Source organism: Acanthopagrus latus, chromosome 5 (assembly GCF_904848185.1).
Source record: "Acanthopagrus latus isolate v.2019 chromosome 5, fAcaLat1.1, whole genome shotgun sequence".
Taxonomy (NCBI): domain Eukaryota; kingdom Metazoa; phylum Chordata; class Actinopteri; order Spariformes; family Sparidae; genus Acanthopagrus; species Acanthopagrus latus.
Genome location: NC_051043.1, coordinates 30,478,634 through 30,494,099, shown reverse-complemented (window position 1 = coordinate 30,494,099; position 15,466 = coordinate 30,478,634). Strand labels below are relative to the sequence as shown.

The window sequence follows — 15,466 nt, the reverse complement described above, 5'->3', positions numbered from 1 at the left end:
GAGAGTTGAAATGTCAAACATGTTATCACCCAACTGACACACACACACACACACACACACACACACACACTGTCGTAAAATGTGTTCTGAAGTTCATGACATCATTGTAAAAGCACTTGTTTCTACTGTGTACACACACACACACACAACATGCCTTCATGCTGCACAGGATATATATGTCTACCAGACACACACACACACACACACACACACACACACACACACACACACACACACACACACATACATATTTGTAGTTGTGAATTGTCCATGACATCATTTAGAATACAGATCACTTGTCTGGGTCAGTTTTCCGGCACAGTGTTGAGTAAATATTCCAACACACACACACACACACACACACACACACACACACACACACTGTCATCACCTGGTCTGTTCCCTGACAGCTGTCACATGACTCATTACAGATAAATAACACACCCACTTTTGTTCCTTTGTGTGCGTGTGTGATGATTGACGTCTGATCACTCATGTAAGCCAGATGTTCATGTTTCCATCTTTTTGTCCAGGTTGGCTGCTTCTCTTCTTGTCATGTTAACAGAGTTCATGTAAAGGTAAAGAAGAAAAAAGGACATTGATTTTCATTGTGTCCTAATGTTGATCACATGGACCTGAAGGTGAGTTTCACTGACCGTGCTGAAACTCTTTGCAAGTTAAATCCTCATAAATGAACTTAAATCACTGTAAACTGATGGCTGGACTGTAGAATAATCAGCAATGGCAATAAGATTTGCAGTAAATGGTGTAAAACATATAAAACCAGTGGTGCTGACAGGTCTGCAGTCAGTCTGTGGGATGTCTTCAGCTCGTTCTGTGGTTTCTGTCAAGTTTAACGAGCTTCAGCAGCTTCTTGTGTTTCCAGCTGAGACTCCAGATGGAGCTCAGAGATAAAGTCCAGCTCAGTCTGATTATCATGAACAGATTCATCTTCACACTGCTGTAACACTGTCAGAGTCAAATCAGTTTAATACGAGAAAGGATCAGAATCGATGCAGCAGAACCGTATTTTTATATTTCACACTCTCTTGCTCTTCATCAAAACATTAAAACAAATTTCCTACAATGCACCTGGACTGCAAACAGCTGGTTCTGAGGCCAGAGTGTGTTGTTGTGTCCTGCAGCAGAGATGAGGAGCAGCTACAGAGGTTTTGCAGGTGCATTCCTTCTTTTCTTGGCACATTACTGCCTCAACTGTTCAGAGAGGGAGGAGAGAGGGAGGAGAGAGGAGCAGAGCGACTGACTGATTTACAGGCTGTTTGACGGAGTTCACACGAAAAACATTCATCCACCCCGACAGGCTGACGGACGCTCAGCTGAAGCTCTGAACGAGGGTTTGTGTTCATTCTTTTTCTGTTTTCAGTCAGTAAACCTAAAATATTTCACCTGTTTATCATTAAACTAACTGTAGTGAGCTTTAAGTATTACAGTGGAGTGTTGGGTTCAGATCAGACACACAGCAGCCGTGCAGTCTTATTATTATTATAGTGGGATGGATTTAGTGCAACGTGAAGAGGATTCAGTTATAATTCAGTGGATCAAACGTTGTGTGTAAATGTTAAACTGCTTTGAAAAGTAAAGATTATGGACTTCACCATGATTGTTAGAGTGAAATCAGTAACAACAGCAGTAGCAGTAATGATATGATATGATATTATTAACATGTTCAGTGAGATTATCTTTCATTTCACTCACTTTAATGTTTCTCCTCCTGAGGAAAATGTTTTACATTTTACCTTTTACTCTTATTTAAAGTCGAATTACTTACATGAAAAAAATAGACTTACATTTTTAACATAATGAGTTTGACTTGTACTAGATTATTTTCAAGGTTTTGATAATGATACTGTTTGTGTTATTTATTGAAGTGTGTAAGTCACAGTTTGATAAAATCATATTGGTGTCAAACAGCCAAAATTGAGACAAGAAGTCTAAAAGAGCTGCTAAAAGCCGCTGAACACCAGCCTGAAGCATTTGGTCCTTTTTGCCAGCCGTGGAATGTAATGCGAACATTTACCTGAGAACAAATTTCAACTAGTATCCTCATTTTAACCTGCTTGACACGTTTACTCGCATATTGTGCTTTTCACTTCATTACATTCAGCTGACAGCTTCAGTCACAGTTACTTTTCAGATCAAGATTTTATACATCAAGCATGATCAGTTTAATATTTTAGTTAAAGATTAAATGACTCAGCAGAATTACAAGTTGTTCTAATGAGCTGTAGCCAGTCAGTCAGTTTGCAAAATTAGTATTTTTACTGCTAAGCACTTATACTTGTATATTTTTTATTAATTTAGCGCTTGTAACAGAGTATTTCTTTCACTACTACAAGAAGTACTTCCTCCTTCACGATGCTCGGTGCACTGTAGCGTCACCGTTGGAGGTCGACTTTAAAACCTTTCAAATAACAATAAAACAAAGCGTCTCCACAGAGTCAGTGTCGTCAGTGTTGTGTTGTTGCAGATGAACGTGGCTCTGATCCACGACAGGCTGCACATCAAGACATTCTGGGAGAAGAGGATCAGTAATGAATGTGAACATGCTGAGAGCGAGGAGCAGAGGATGGAGAAGAGCGCGCTGCAAAAGTAAGAAACAACACAACACACATTGCTGCTGACATTGCTGCATCATTGGGCCGATGGACAAACACACTAAAACCCAACATATCGACGTCGTATGACTGCTGATGAAGAAATGCTCACAGAAAATGAGAGAACACACTTCAGAGAGTCGGTCAGAATTTCTACAGTGTGTGCACTGAATCTGTCCTTAGACCCTGGATAACATGGTGATCAAACGAGGAAGGTCGGTCTCATTGTCGTTGATGAGACTTCACTTCAGCGTGAACAGAAGTCTTTCCTTCACTAATATGAGGAACAACCGAGGTGTCGATCAGTCGTCAAACTAATCTCTGAAGTGTGGTCTTTAATTTCACAATACAGCTGTCCACACAGTCTGGACCCCTGATGAGATTCAGTGACGTCTTTTTTCGGTTCATTGGTTTCTGGTTGTAAAGTTGCAGACATGAACGGTGACCAAATGTATACATTTAAAAATGCAGTACTGTGGCTCTGAAGCAGCATCCCTTCTCTGTTAGTGGTCATTGTTCTGACCATGGAAAGTCCCGACACAAAGCACAGACCTGCTGAGCTTTAACTCTCCAGCTGCAGCCGGGTGCGTGGCCTGTAGCGATGCCCAAACTGAGACCTTCCTCTGGGCAAAGCGCCTCTTTCCCAAAGACGCCGATCCGTGGAGGTATTTGAACCTGGTGTCTGTGGCTCAAGTCGTGGTAGACATGTGACAGTTCGGCAAATAGACGCATCTAAAAACAGACCGTCTCATTACAAACGGCCTCTCGTCTCTCAGCGAGCTGGAGGACATACCGGGACAAACACACACCCTCGACAAGCTGGTCGTTAAAGGTCTCAGTGATGATGATCACTAATGAGCCGAAACATCAGACAGACTGTAACCTGAGCACACCTCCACCTGTCAGCTGGAAAAAAGAAATGACAGTCCATAGTTTTTATAGATGTTTCAACTATTGTCCCTGAGGAAACACGTGGTTACGTTTGTAAGTTTATCTTTTAGATATGTTAACATGACTCGATCGGTTCATAACTGAAATATTAACAATGATTGGATGAATCGTGAAGTCAGAAGCCTCGAGATTCCAAACTGATTTGAAAAGACGTTAGTTACACCTTCGATGTGTGGTGCATGCTAACACTTCTAGCTTAGCAGCTACAGTGAGGAGTTCGTCTTTCTTTATCAAGATCCATTTCACAAAGTACAAAAAGTGAGAAAAAATCCTGGATCTGTCCCTTTATGAGGATCTGCACCAAAACTGAATGATGTCTATTCTGAGACTCATCCGCCATACAGGTGTGGTGGAAATGGAGTTCAGTAGGTTTTGTGTCATCCTGCCGACAAACCAACCAACACATTAACACAGGTGAAAAACAAAAAAACATCAAGCTCAGCTTGTCTGCACATCGAAAGTCTGCAGAAGCCTCGAGAACTGATCTGAAAATATGTTATTTCCACCCTTTATTAAGATGAAATCTTCACTGTAGCTGCTAAGCAAAAAGTGTTAGCATGCACCCCGTCTGACAGCATATTAAAATAACACCACCTCAGATCAGTTAGTGATGTTTCTCTGCTGCAGACTGTGATCACAGCAGACGAGCTGATGGAGACATCTGATGTTTAAATCAAGTCTCAGCGGCTTCAGTTGTGTTAGGTGGCTGTAACTCAGGAGGTAGAGCGGGTCGTCTAGTAATCAGAAGGTCGTCATTCAAATCCCAGCTCCTATAGCTGCATGTCAAAGTGTCCTTAAGCAAGACACTGAAACCCAAATTGCTCCTGATGAGCAGTTGGCACTTTGCATGGCGGCCTCCGCCATCAGTGTATGAATGTGTCAATGAGGCAAGTGTTGTAAAGTGCTTTGAGCATCAGTGGACTGAAAAAACGCTGAAGAAATGCAAGTCCACTTAGCAGCATGCTGCAAGTCTTATATCATCAGGAGGAGGAGAGGAGGACTTTATATCCTCAGGAGGAGGAGAGGAGGACTTTATATCCTCAGGAGGAGGAGAGGAGGACTTAATATCCTCAGGAGGAGGAGAGGACTTTATATCCTCAGGAGGAGGAGAGGAGGACTTTATATCCTCAGGAGGAGGAGAGGACTTTATATCCTCAGGAGGAGGAGAGGAGGACTTAATATCCTCAGGAGGAGGAGAGGAGGACTTTATATCCTCAGGAGGAGGAGAGGAGGACTTAATATCCTCAGGAGGAGGAGAGGACTTTATATCCTCAGGAGGAGGAGAGGAGGACTTTATATCCTCAAGAGGAGGAGAGGAGGACTTTATATCATCAGGAGGAGGAGAGGACTTTATATCCTCAGGAGGAGGAGAGGAGGACTTTATATCATCAGGAGGAGGAGAGGAGGACTTAATATCATCAGGAGGAGGAGAGGAGGACTTTATATCCTCAGGAGGAGGAGAGGAGGACTTTATATCCTCAGGAGGAGGAGAGGAGGACTTTATATCATCAGGAGGAGAGGAGGACTTTATATCCTCAGGAGGAGGAGAGGAGGACTTTATATCCTCAGGAGGAGGAGAGGAGGACTTAATATCCTCAGGAGGAGGAGAGGACTTTATATCCTCAGGAGGAGGAGAGGAGGACTTTATATCCTCAAGAGGAGGAGAGGAGGACTTTATATCATCAGGAGGAGGAGAGGACTTTATATCCTCAGGAGGAGGAGAGGAGGACTTTATATCATCAGGAGGAGGAGAGGAGGACTTAATATCATCAGGAGGAGGAGAGGAGGACTTTATATCCTCAGGAGGAGGAGAGGAGGACTTAATATCATCAGGAGGAGGAGAGGAGGACTTTATATCCTCAGGAGGAGGAGAGGAGGACTTTATATCCTCAGGAGGAGGAGAGGAGGACTTAATATCCTCAGGACGAGGAGAGGAGGACATTCGGAACATTTTCAAACTTGTTTATTGTGACAAAAACAAGTATTTTAAGCCAAAACATGATGTTTTTCTAACCACAAGTGGTTTTTATTCCTTAACCCTAGCCAAAACATAAACACAGTTCAACTGTACAATTCTGAATAAACATTTTACATAAAGAAACAGAACATTTTATGATATTCATAGTCTGCAGGAACAAACATTGCCGTATTCATTTTGGTGATTAGATAAGAGATGTATATTATTTCCTCCACCTCCGCCTGGTGGTTCAGTGTTTGGAGCTGCAGCGTCACAGTGAAGTTGTCAGCTTCTCCTTGGTTGCATTATGATGGGATGTACATGTGTATGATACACATCCTCCTGTTAAACCTTCACCTCTTAGTGCTACACCAGCTATTAGCCCGATCCCTCATAACTCCTGTCTTCTCCTCCCCGATCCCCCTTAACCTCACACCACCTCTTCAGCCCATCACACCTAATCCCCCCACTATCCATTACTCTGTACCCCTAATCCCCCACCTATCAATACCATGTATCTCCTAATCCTCCTGCTATCTATTACTATGCACCCCCCGACACCCCCTGTCGCCTCTAACCCCGGCTCTAGTCCCCGCTAATTGTGTGCGTTATGTGTGACCCGGCCAGAGGCTGGAACAACGTGTTGCTGGGAGTCGAGGTGATAATGACACAGCGATGAGTGATGGAAGCAGACAGGCAGGCAGTCAGACAGACAGACGGTTGTATTTCGAAGTTAAATTAAATTCTTCACATGTTGTCGACACAAAGTTTCCACATTGATGTCCAGCTGGGACTAAAAATAACTTTACTGTCTCAATGCAGCCCGGTGTGAGCGTGAGCTGCAGCGAATAATCGATCAGCTGAGAATTGATCAGAAACTGTTTGGATAATCGTTTTTCAGGCTCATTCAGACAGCAGCAGACTAACACATGTAGTTCTGCAGGAGAAATCCAAACTCAGAATTTTAATATTTCAAATATTAATGGGGTAATAATACAAACTCAGAAATAAGTGAATAATTGATCTGAGGAGAATAAGGTCCCAGAGCACTGTATGAAGCTGGAAAGGTGGCAGGGTCCGCCACATATAAACACAGTAAAACAGTATAAACTGTGTTGTCCTTTAAGGTCAGTTTGTTTATTCAGTCATGAAAACAAAGACAGTTTGATCATTTTGTTTGTTTAGGCAGAAAAATATCTTTCTCTGCTCGTTAACAGTTCTTCAACAAAACTACAGACTGCTCCTTTAAAGCTACATTCTGTAAGATTTCTGCATTACAGTCTCTAAAAACCTTCAACCTGCGTTGGAAATGTTGCTGAGTTGTGTTGTCACGTCGTCTCAAATGTTTCCACCCATGTTCAGACAGAGAAATCCTCCAGTTTCCTCAGGTAACGTTTTACCTGGTCGTCTGTCTGTAACTTCTGGAGAGTCAGAGAGGAAGTCTGAGAGCGAGACCCAACAGAAACAGAAGAACACTGTAGAACATGCCCGTCTGTCTTCATGTCTGTCCATCGGGCCGTTGGTCTTCATGTGTCTTTGTGTCTGCCTGAGGTCAGGAGGATTATCAGCAGCTGAGAGAACAAATGGAATAATCCAGAAAACTTGACAGGAAGGTGGTGAAGAGACAGTGAGGACAGCTGACAGTCAGGATTAGGTTACACACACACACACACACACACACGAATAAACACACATGCATTTATTCACGTACAGTATGTCTGGACTTTCGTTGCGTCTCTGTCTCATACACATTTTCCATCTTTGCAGACACACACACACACACACACACACACACACACACACACACACACACACACACAGTGATGTTGGTGTGTATTTGATTGATGGTGAAATAAAGAAGAAGTGAAACGCTGATGTGTCAGTGATTACACCTCAGCTGTCACTGAGACACCAGATCCTCCTGAAGTCAGCAGCACATTAAACACTAAATGTGACCTCACTGCTGCTACAGCACACACACACACACACACACACGCACACAGTGTTGACACATACATACTTCTGGAGCTTCACAGTAAAACAGAGCTGCAGCGTTCTGCTGAACAACTGAAGCAGCTGAGACGTGATTTAAACATCAGAAGTCTCCATCAGCTCGTCTGCTGTGATCACAGTCTGCAGGAGCCTCTTTAAAGCTGAAGTCTGACGCGGCTGCACGAGATCGTCTGGCGTGAATAACATCTTTTCAAATCAATTTTGAATCTTTGGACTTGCGGAGACTTGGATTATTCTCTTATTCCACAGCACACCTGTCATGTTTGAAATTGTGGAACTAAAGAAAACCTTTGTGTGTGTGTGTGTGTGTGTGTGTGTGTGTGTGTGTTTTCAGGCTGAGGGGGGAGTGGCTGGTCCGTCTGGAGAACCGAACCAAACACTTGAAGAGCCTCAACGACAAATACGTCAGGAAGCCCAAGACGGAGAAGTCAGCTGAGCCGTGATGAGCTGAGACACACGGAGACGAAGACAAACGGTGCCACGTTCACATTAAAGACAATAAAGCAAATAAGTTCCTCGATCAGCTTTTTGTTTTGTGAGTTTAATTCTGCAAGAGCTTAAATAACATTCTGACAAACAGCATGTTACAGTGGTCTTCATTGTTCCAGAAAACATTAACTGTTCATCTCCTCCTGTGCAGAAGATATGATGAGTTATCTGTGGAGCTTTAGAGCAGCCAGTAGGTGTATTTCTATCTTTAAACAGGACCACGCTAACAGTTCCCCCATTTCCAGTCTTTGTGCTAAGCTAAGCTAACTGCATCCTGACTTCTTCCCTGTTTCTAACACACAGACATGACGGTGAGATCCATCTGAACATCTCACTCCCCGAAGGAAAGACGGTAACTAACCCTAACCCTATATTAATTATTAATTTAAAGCAGAATATTTCTTATTATTTCTTATAAAATCAAACATAAATAAATCAATATTTTATTGCTCAATTCACATTTAAATTTATCATCAGCCCTGTTCAGACCTGTGATCCAGCCACTGAACCAGTAACCACGGCATCACTAGACTCCATTAACAAATGTAGTGATTTTAAGAGTTGTTTTATGAGGAGAAACTGAACAAACGTAGTGAAACTGTGTCTCTGACAGATTCTGACTCATTGTGTCCTTGTTGTAAATTCAGCATTAAACCAGAAGCTGAAGTTGTTTGTCTCCTTGTAAAAAGTGTCAGTTTGTGGCAGCATGTCTGTACCAGCCTGTCTGCTTCTGTGGCTAAAGTGCTAAAGTCTTACCTGCCAACACTGATCAGCTGTTTGAACACACTGTTTACACTGATTTCACCATTTACACTCCATTTATGAAAGAAGAAACATGTTATTGATCTAAACATGTCACATGTCACAAAGACACTAAACAGGAACAATATAGGCGACTTCTTTGTCCCCGTGGAGAAAGTCCCCAGACTCCCTTAACAAATGTGTCAGTGTAGTGAGTTGTTGAGTTGGAGACACTTTATAAACTCTGTGAAACTCTGTCTCTGACTCATTCTGCATTATTTGGACCTTCTTGTTAATTCAGCAAACGTTCTACATGAACTTCTTTCTGTCTTTGAGTAGAAACATGGAGTCTGTTTGTCTCAGTGATGGACGGGTTTGTTTCATATAGAGCAGGAAGTGATATCAGATTAAACAGATGATAACAACAGGTCTGAACAGGTCTGTCTTTCAGATTAAAATCTCACTTCTTAAAGCCAACAGTCAGTGTGTTCCCTTCACAATAAGAGTCTTCCTGGTAAATCCCAGAGGTGATGCTGTGTAGACATCAGAGATATATCCTGGTCAGTACAGGCTGTGGATCGGTACGATGGAGGTGTTCTTGGTCTTTTCCAGCAGTTTTTCTCTCAGTGTTCGTTTCTGGACTTGGTGCCAGATGTATCGAGGGTTTTCTATAGACGGAGGCTGACCGGTTCCCATCCACTCCACAGTCTCCCCGTCCTCGTTGCGTTGGACGTGGTCTGGCACCAGCGCCACCAGCGTGTTGAGGCACACGCCATCTGTCTTCCCGTGCTGTCTGCCATTGTGCTGCAGGCTGAAGATGCCCAGCGTGTTCACGTCCTGGTCGTAGTACGCTGACGGCATGGCTTCCTGCACCACCATGTTGGCTGCCCAGGTCACTGCATGGGTCTTTACTGCTGCTGCTATGGGGAGGTGGAGCGTCGGGGCTGCAGGGCAGAGACAGAGGAGGTTAGACAGGAACTGAAGATCTTACCAGATGTCTTATAGATATAACTGCGAAAGATATTTTGGATTAAAATCTTTAAAATTAGGAATGTATGTTGAAGAAATTAAAGAAAAAGTCGAGGTGTTTTGTCTGACGAGCAGCTCGTTACCTTTGATGAGCAGCACCCACACCTGCTGCTCAGCGTTGGTGAAGACCAGGACAAGTCTCTGCACCACATGACGGCAGCTCAGGTCCACAGGTAACGTGACAGGATGCCAGGGATCCTGACGGTACCTGAAGGCAGCACAGCAGCCAAAGTCACTGTGAGTATTCTGCTTCAAACTCACTGTTTCCATCAAAAGCCAAATTATAAATCACACTGTCGAAAGTCTATTCTACACGTGTTTAGCCTAGATGCAGTTTAATGTCGTACTTGAGGCCGCAGTCGATGAGACGGAGGATGTCTCGTCCTCTCAGAGGGAGGGCAGACTGTCTGTCCCACCAGGACGCCTGAAGAGACTCCTGATCAGCTGCTGATGGACCCTTTAAACTCCCACCTGACACGCACACACACACACACACACAGTCAAACATCAGAAGACGAACAGGTTTCTTTTGGTCAGTATGGAGGGAGGAGATGATGACTGAATTTGGACTTTTGGGTGAACTGTTCCTTTAAGGTTGGACTCAGGTTCAGGTGACACTGTGTGACCTCTGACCTGTGATTTTGGCGAGGAAGATGAAGCGGATCCACTGTGGTCCCTGCTCCTGGATCAGCAGCAGCGTGATTGGTTCACAGTCAAACCCCGCCTCCTCCTTCACCTGCAGACAATTTTGCTCCTTTGTTCTCAACCCAAAAAACACTGAACTGTGTGTGTGTGTGTGTGTGTGTGTGTGTGTGTGTCTCACCTCCCTCCTCAGCGCCTCCTCCAGATTCTCCCCGACCTCCACCCTCCCTGCAGGCAGGTACCACTGCTTGTAACAGTCCTGCTTCGCCTCCTGCACCATCAGCACCTCCTCCTGATGGAGCACACACACACACACACACACTTAATACACTCTGTCTGAGCTGTAGCTTCTGACATCAGTCCTGTCGGAGCCAATCAGGACAGAGCACCTTGTCGTTGAAGATGACGCCGCAGACGATGTAGGTGACGTTCTTCCTCAGAGTGGCTGGTTTGCTCTGTTCCAGGCCCACGTCACACCCGCTGACCTCTGACCCCTGACCGCTCAGCAGCATCTCCACCTGCTCCTCCACCTGCCGCCGCTGCTCCGCCTCCGTCAGCTCCATGTCTGCTGGTAAACACACGCACATAATTAAAAACTATATTTTAACGGTTACATCTGTCATGGTGCTGCTGGACAGGGTTGTGTTTTGCCGTGTTTTGTTTGACAATCAAGTGTTTGTTTCCTTTTGGATCATCCCTCCTCCTGTCAACACATATTTATCTAATACATGTGATATAAACACGTTATAACAGGTTTTCTCACTCGGTTCATTTATACTCAAACGACATAACACCAATAAATAAATATTAAACTCATGTAATTGTTGTTCTTCACTGAGCTGCTGTCCCAGCTGATCACACAGGGTTAATGATGGCTAACAGGCTCAGCTAAATCAGAGGGCAGACAGCAGCTAACGCTAGCTAATGTCTGCCGACGATCCGTTTATTTCACTTGTATTAAACTTCTCAACAGGAAACAACATTCATCAGAGAGATTATCTCAGTTAAACTGGCCCACCTTCCTGAGACGAGCGGCCGTGTTGATCCTCAGCTGACTGCTGCTGCTCTGTTTTCACATTTGACACCGACAAGTTAAACAGGAATCGCACTTCCTCTTCCGGTTTGGGATTTTCAAATCACAATACGTCCAAATTCGGTGCTGCTGAAACACATTTGAATCGCCTTTAACACGTTCTGTGATTCTCCACACCTGCTAGAATAACAAAGAACATCATTTCATTTGAATGTCGTTGACGAACGATACGTTATAGAGCCTCTTTAACCGCCGGTGCTCATAACACGTGTTTTATTGTGACAATCATGACAGGAAGTTACGTTTTTTTGTAGTCCGTCTGCTCACAGTGGTGTTGTTACGTGTAGTAAGGTCACACCGAGGCTGTTGATGTGAGCTAACACAGCCTGTTAAACACAGACAGGGTGATAAATAAACGTGTACGCGGACTGATGAACTCTCTGATGGTTTTCTGACAGAAACAAACAGTTGAACCACCGGAAACGGTTCGAACCTGTTTGTTGATCCACACACAGGTGAGTCTGGTTTCATTCGTATTTGGTTTGTTTCTGTTGTTATTACTGTACTCACATGTTCAGCTAGCTCTGCTCCCCCCGCTGTCCTCAACTAATGCTTAGTTCTCATACTGTAACTCACATTCTACCCGTATTTGTGGTTCTGCTATCGCTGCTAACTCTGCTAACGCTGCTAACTCTGCTAACGCTGCTAACGCTGCTAACTCTGCTAACGCTGCTAACTCTGCTAACGCTGCTAATGCTACAACTTCTCCTTGAACTGCTGTCACGTGTGCTGCTGCTGCAAAACTCATTCTGGAAGAAACGTGTGAGTGCTTTCATGTTTAAGGAGAGACTGGTTTTGTGATCAATGTCATAATCGATATGTCTGTATGTTATTATATTGTTGATGAAGTCAAATCAATTTTTAAAATGTGGCGCTTCAGCTCTGGTGTAGCATGAAACCTGCAGAGTAACTTAAATAATAAATAAATTAATACACTTTTATAAAATTCAGCATTCAGCTTCAGAAACAGGACGTCTGTGTCACACAGTGAATGTTGTTAACGATGATTCCTATGAGTTATTTTTCCTACTGTAATTTATGATCTATATGTTTTTTTCCACCCTCAGTCAAACATCAGACTCTCCCTCCGTCCATCACCTCAACACCTGACATCTTAGACGACTTCTCAGCCAATCAGAGCTCCCCTGCATCCCCTCAGCTCAGTGAAACAGAAAGAAGTGATGAGGCTGTTTGTCGGATCTGAGCCCAAAAACCCGACAGGAAAGGGACCAAGTGGAGAGTCGTAGTGTGTTTAGGGTCGTCTGAGTTCAGTCTGTAGTTCCAGTTTTACACTCATGAACCATTCAGAGTCCAGCTTTTCAAAGTTTGTAGAGAGAAACTGGAGTTCTTCACATTCACTTCAATTCAGTCAGACTTTCATGACAGCAGTGTCTAGTGGACATCAGAGGAACTGCAGCTGAACATACTCGGTCGACGTTGTCAGCTCCTTGTTTCGGTTCTTAGAGAGGAGCTTTGGTCTACAGATGGCACGTCACAGTAAGCTGCAGAAGCAGGTCCTCGCTCTGTATCGACAGTTCCTGCGAGCCGGCCAGGACAAACCGGGCTTCATCCCCCGAATCCGTGATGAGTTCAGAGAGAACGCTCGCATCAAGAAGACGGACGTGATGCACATCGAGTATCTGTACCGACGAGCACAGAGGCAGCTGGAGCAGCTGAAGGACGTCAACACCAAACAGCTGGGCTCCTTCTCCAAACCTGCAGAGAAGAGTTGACCTCTGGCCTCTGACCTTTGACCTACACTACGACCTGTGACAAAGACCTGTCAAAGACTTGGTCACTACTAGAAACCTCATGCTGAGATGCTGCATTCAAGTCCAGTCTCATGAAAGTAAAACACATTTTTGGATGTTTCAACAGTGATGTGAGCTGTAATACAGCAAATGTACAAGCAACTGTAAACCCATAAAACCTCCTCTGACTTCACATGGTATTAATAATGATAATAAATAAAAGTGTATAAATGATGTCTAAAACATTCATTTTTCTGTTTTCACAGTAACATAGAGCCACTTTATACCATTTAACACTTGGAAACGTAATAGAGAAACAACCAGATATTAATTTACTGATTATTATTATAATTATTATTGAAGTAATTAATACATTGTGGGGGAAATTTTCTAGACATTTTGTGGTAATTTCTGTGACAATTTGCAGTGAGTTTAAAGGTTAATGTCAAAGATGTTACGTGCTGATTTTACCGCTGCCTGCTCTGAAAGCTTTGGACCTGTGAGATGAAGAGTCTGAGGAGACACCGGCTTCAAGTTCTGAGTTAAAGCCACTAAATGAAGGATGTGCCTGTATGTGGCCGCTGGGCGGCAGCAGCGCTCTGAGTGACGCTCTAACGGCCAGAGTCTCCTGGAGGACACCGTAGAAGAAGAAGTGATGTAAACAGGAAGTGCGACATTTTACATTCTCCAGTCGACAGATTAATCATTTTTCGGTAGAAATCTGTAATAATTTCATATTTAGCTGAAACTGGTGGCAGCAGCGGAAGTCTTTAGGGTCTGTTTCATCTCAACTGCTCGCTGTTTTTGTGTTTTTCTCGTTTATTCGTCCGTTTTTGGGGTTTTGTTCCGTCATGTCGGGTTCAGTGAGCTCAGGAGGAGAGATGACCAACGCTCAGTTAATTCAGCAGGTGAGAAGAAATCACACAAATCTGTTCTGTCAGAAGGTTGTTATACCTGTGAATCTTTGATATGTATTGATGATCAGATCTGTAAGTCAATAAAACCACATTATCAAACCAATAAGAATATTTTACACTCTGGTTTTGGAGAATTTAATCAGGCAACAACAGTAATACACATGTAGACATGTAGAAAATGTGAATTGTCTCACTTTCTAAGAGTTGAGGCCGAAAAATATCATCTTTCATTGCGTTGAATTAAAATACGTAGAACACAATAAATGTTTTCAAATAAGAAGTAGATGATGAGATTGTGCCAACATGTATTAATTCATTATTAGTTTTGTGATGTTGTGTTTTTGCGATGTGCGATGGGTAACAGAAACTGTTCTCATTTATCTGTCCATGTGTCTGTTTAAATTCGCATGTGAAACCAACAAACCAGCTTCAGATCACATCATCCTCATCTGGAGAGTAAAACCTGATTGTCTTTGTTATATAAACTTGTTGCAGCCTGTGTAATCTGTCTGTGGAAGGGAGAAAGTACACACATCCTCTTTAAACTCAAATAGTACGTGTATGAATAATGTTTAGAGTATTAGTGGACACACAGCTGGGAAGAACAGACTGAAACAAGAGTACATGGCACAAATCCATCCGGGGAGAAGAAATGTGATCTTTTGTACTTTATTTAATCAGAAAGTCACATTGAGATCAAATTATCCAAAAGAACAAATTGTAACCACAATTGTACTGAATAGACATGTAATTGATTAGAGGAAGAATTAAATGTTTACCGTCACTGTTGACCGCAGGAACACTGAGCGAAGCTGTTCATGAGAACAGGTGTGATGTTTTCAGCACAGGTGTGATAATAAGTACATGATGAAATGGAAAATTTAACTATTCTAACAAACAAAACACAGCTTCTGATCTGGTGTTTCTAACAGAAAAATAGCCCAATGGTGTTATGTAACTAAGTAGATTTACTGAAGTACTGTACTGAGCTGATGCTTAGACCAGTTAGGAAAGGGAAGCTATGATGTTTGAGGAAGTAAGAGAGAGAAAAGCAAAGGATTTATTGTTAAAGAGCTCAAACTTGTAAAATAATGCTTCTTTTTCAAATGTCTTCCTCCCTCCTGCAGATGGCGCTGCTGCAATGGCTCGGCTCTGACACTGACGAGGACCGGCGGATGCTGGCGGCGGTGACGGGTCTCCAGGTCGGCAGAGAGCTGCTGAACCGGATCACCGGCCAGGACCAAGTGGATGCCTACAAGGTGACTGTG

The 15,466-nt window shown here is 43.4% G+C and overlaps 3 protein-coding genes across 6 annotated transcripts; 2 read left to right on the top strand and 1 right to left on the bottom strand.

The window, feature by feature from the left end:
- Nucleotides 1-531: 531 nt before the first annotated feature.
- Nucleotides 532-9,566, top strand: LOC119019177 (protein FAM240B). Of its 3 annotated transcripts, XR_005074951.1 has the most exons (6): nucleotides 532-641; nucleotides 1,146-1,355; nucleotides 2,489-2,610; nucleotides 7,871-8,011; nucleotides 8,329-8,377; nucleotides 9,474-9,566. XR_005074951.1 is itself a non-coding variant. In XM_037097526.1 (4 exons), the coding sequence occupies exons 3-4, from the start codon at nucleotides 2,489-2,491 to the stop codon at nucleotides 7,977-7,979; spliced, it is 231 nt and encodes a 76-aa protein (XP_036953421.1). In that variant the 5' UTR covers nucleotides 532-641; nucleotides 1,146-1,355; the 3' UTR covers nucleotides 7,980-8,059. The 3 variants fall into 3 exon arrangements, 2 of the variants coding, with proteins under 2 accessions (XP_036953421.1, XP_036953423.1); XM_037097526.1 differs by lacking the exons at nucleotides 8,329-8,377; nucleotides 9,474-9,566 and having other exon boundaries at nucleotides 7,871-8,059; XM_037097528.1 differs by lacking the exons at nucleotides 8,329-8,377; nucleotides 9,474-9,566 and having other exon boundaries at nucleotides 1,108-1,355; nucleotides 7,871-8,059.
- nudt18 (nudix (nucleoside diphosphate linked moiety X)-type motif 18) lies at nucleotides 9,023-11,604 on the bottom strand. Of its 2 annotated transcripts, XM_037097524.1 has the most exons (7): nucleotides 11,456-11,604; nucleotides 10,827-11,002; nucleotides 10,619-10,729; nucleotides 10,429-10,531; nucleotides 10,143-10,266; nucleotides 9,879-10,003; nucleotides 9,023-9,710 (listed from the first exon to the last, which is right to left on the bottom strand). In XM_037097524.1, exons 2-7 carry the CDS (start codon nucleotides 10,998-11,000, stop codon nucleotides 9,328-9,330), a joined length of 1,020 nt encoding a protein of 339 aa, XP_036953419.1. In that variant the 5' UTR covers nucleotides 11,001-11,002; nucleotides 11,456-11,604; the 3' UTR covers nucleotides 9,023-9,327. The 2 variants fall into 2 exon arrangements, with proteins under 2 accessions (XP_036953419.1, XP_036953418.1); XM_037097523.1 differs by having other exon boundaries at nucleotides 10,429-10,729; nucleotides 11,456-11,585.
- A 1,372-nt stretch (nucleotides 11,605-12,976) lies between these two features.
- Nucleotides 12,977-13,516, top strand: sdhaf1 (succinate dehydrogenase complex assembly factor 1). Its single transcript, XM_037097525.1, has one exon. It carries the CDS (start codon nucleotides 13,015-13,017, stop codon nucleotides 13,261-13,263), a length of 249 nt encoding a protein of 82 aa, XP_036953420.1. The 5' UTR covers nucleotides 12,977-13,014; the 3' UTR covers nucleotides 13,264-13,516.
- Nucleotides 13,517-15,466: the final 1,950 nt, after the last annotated feature.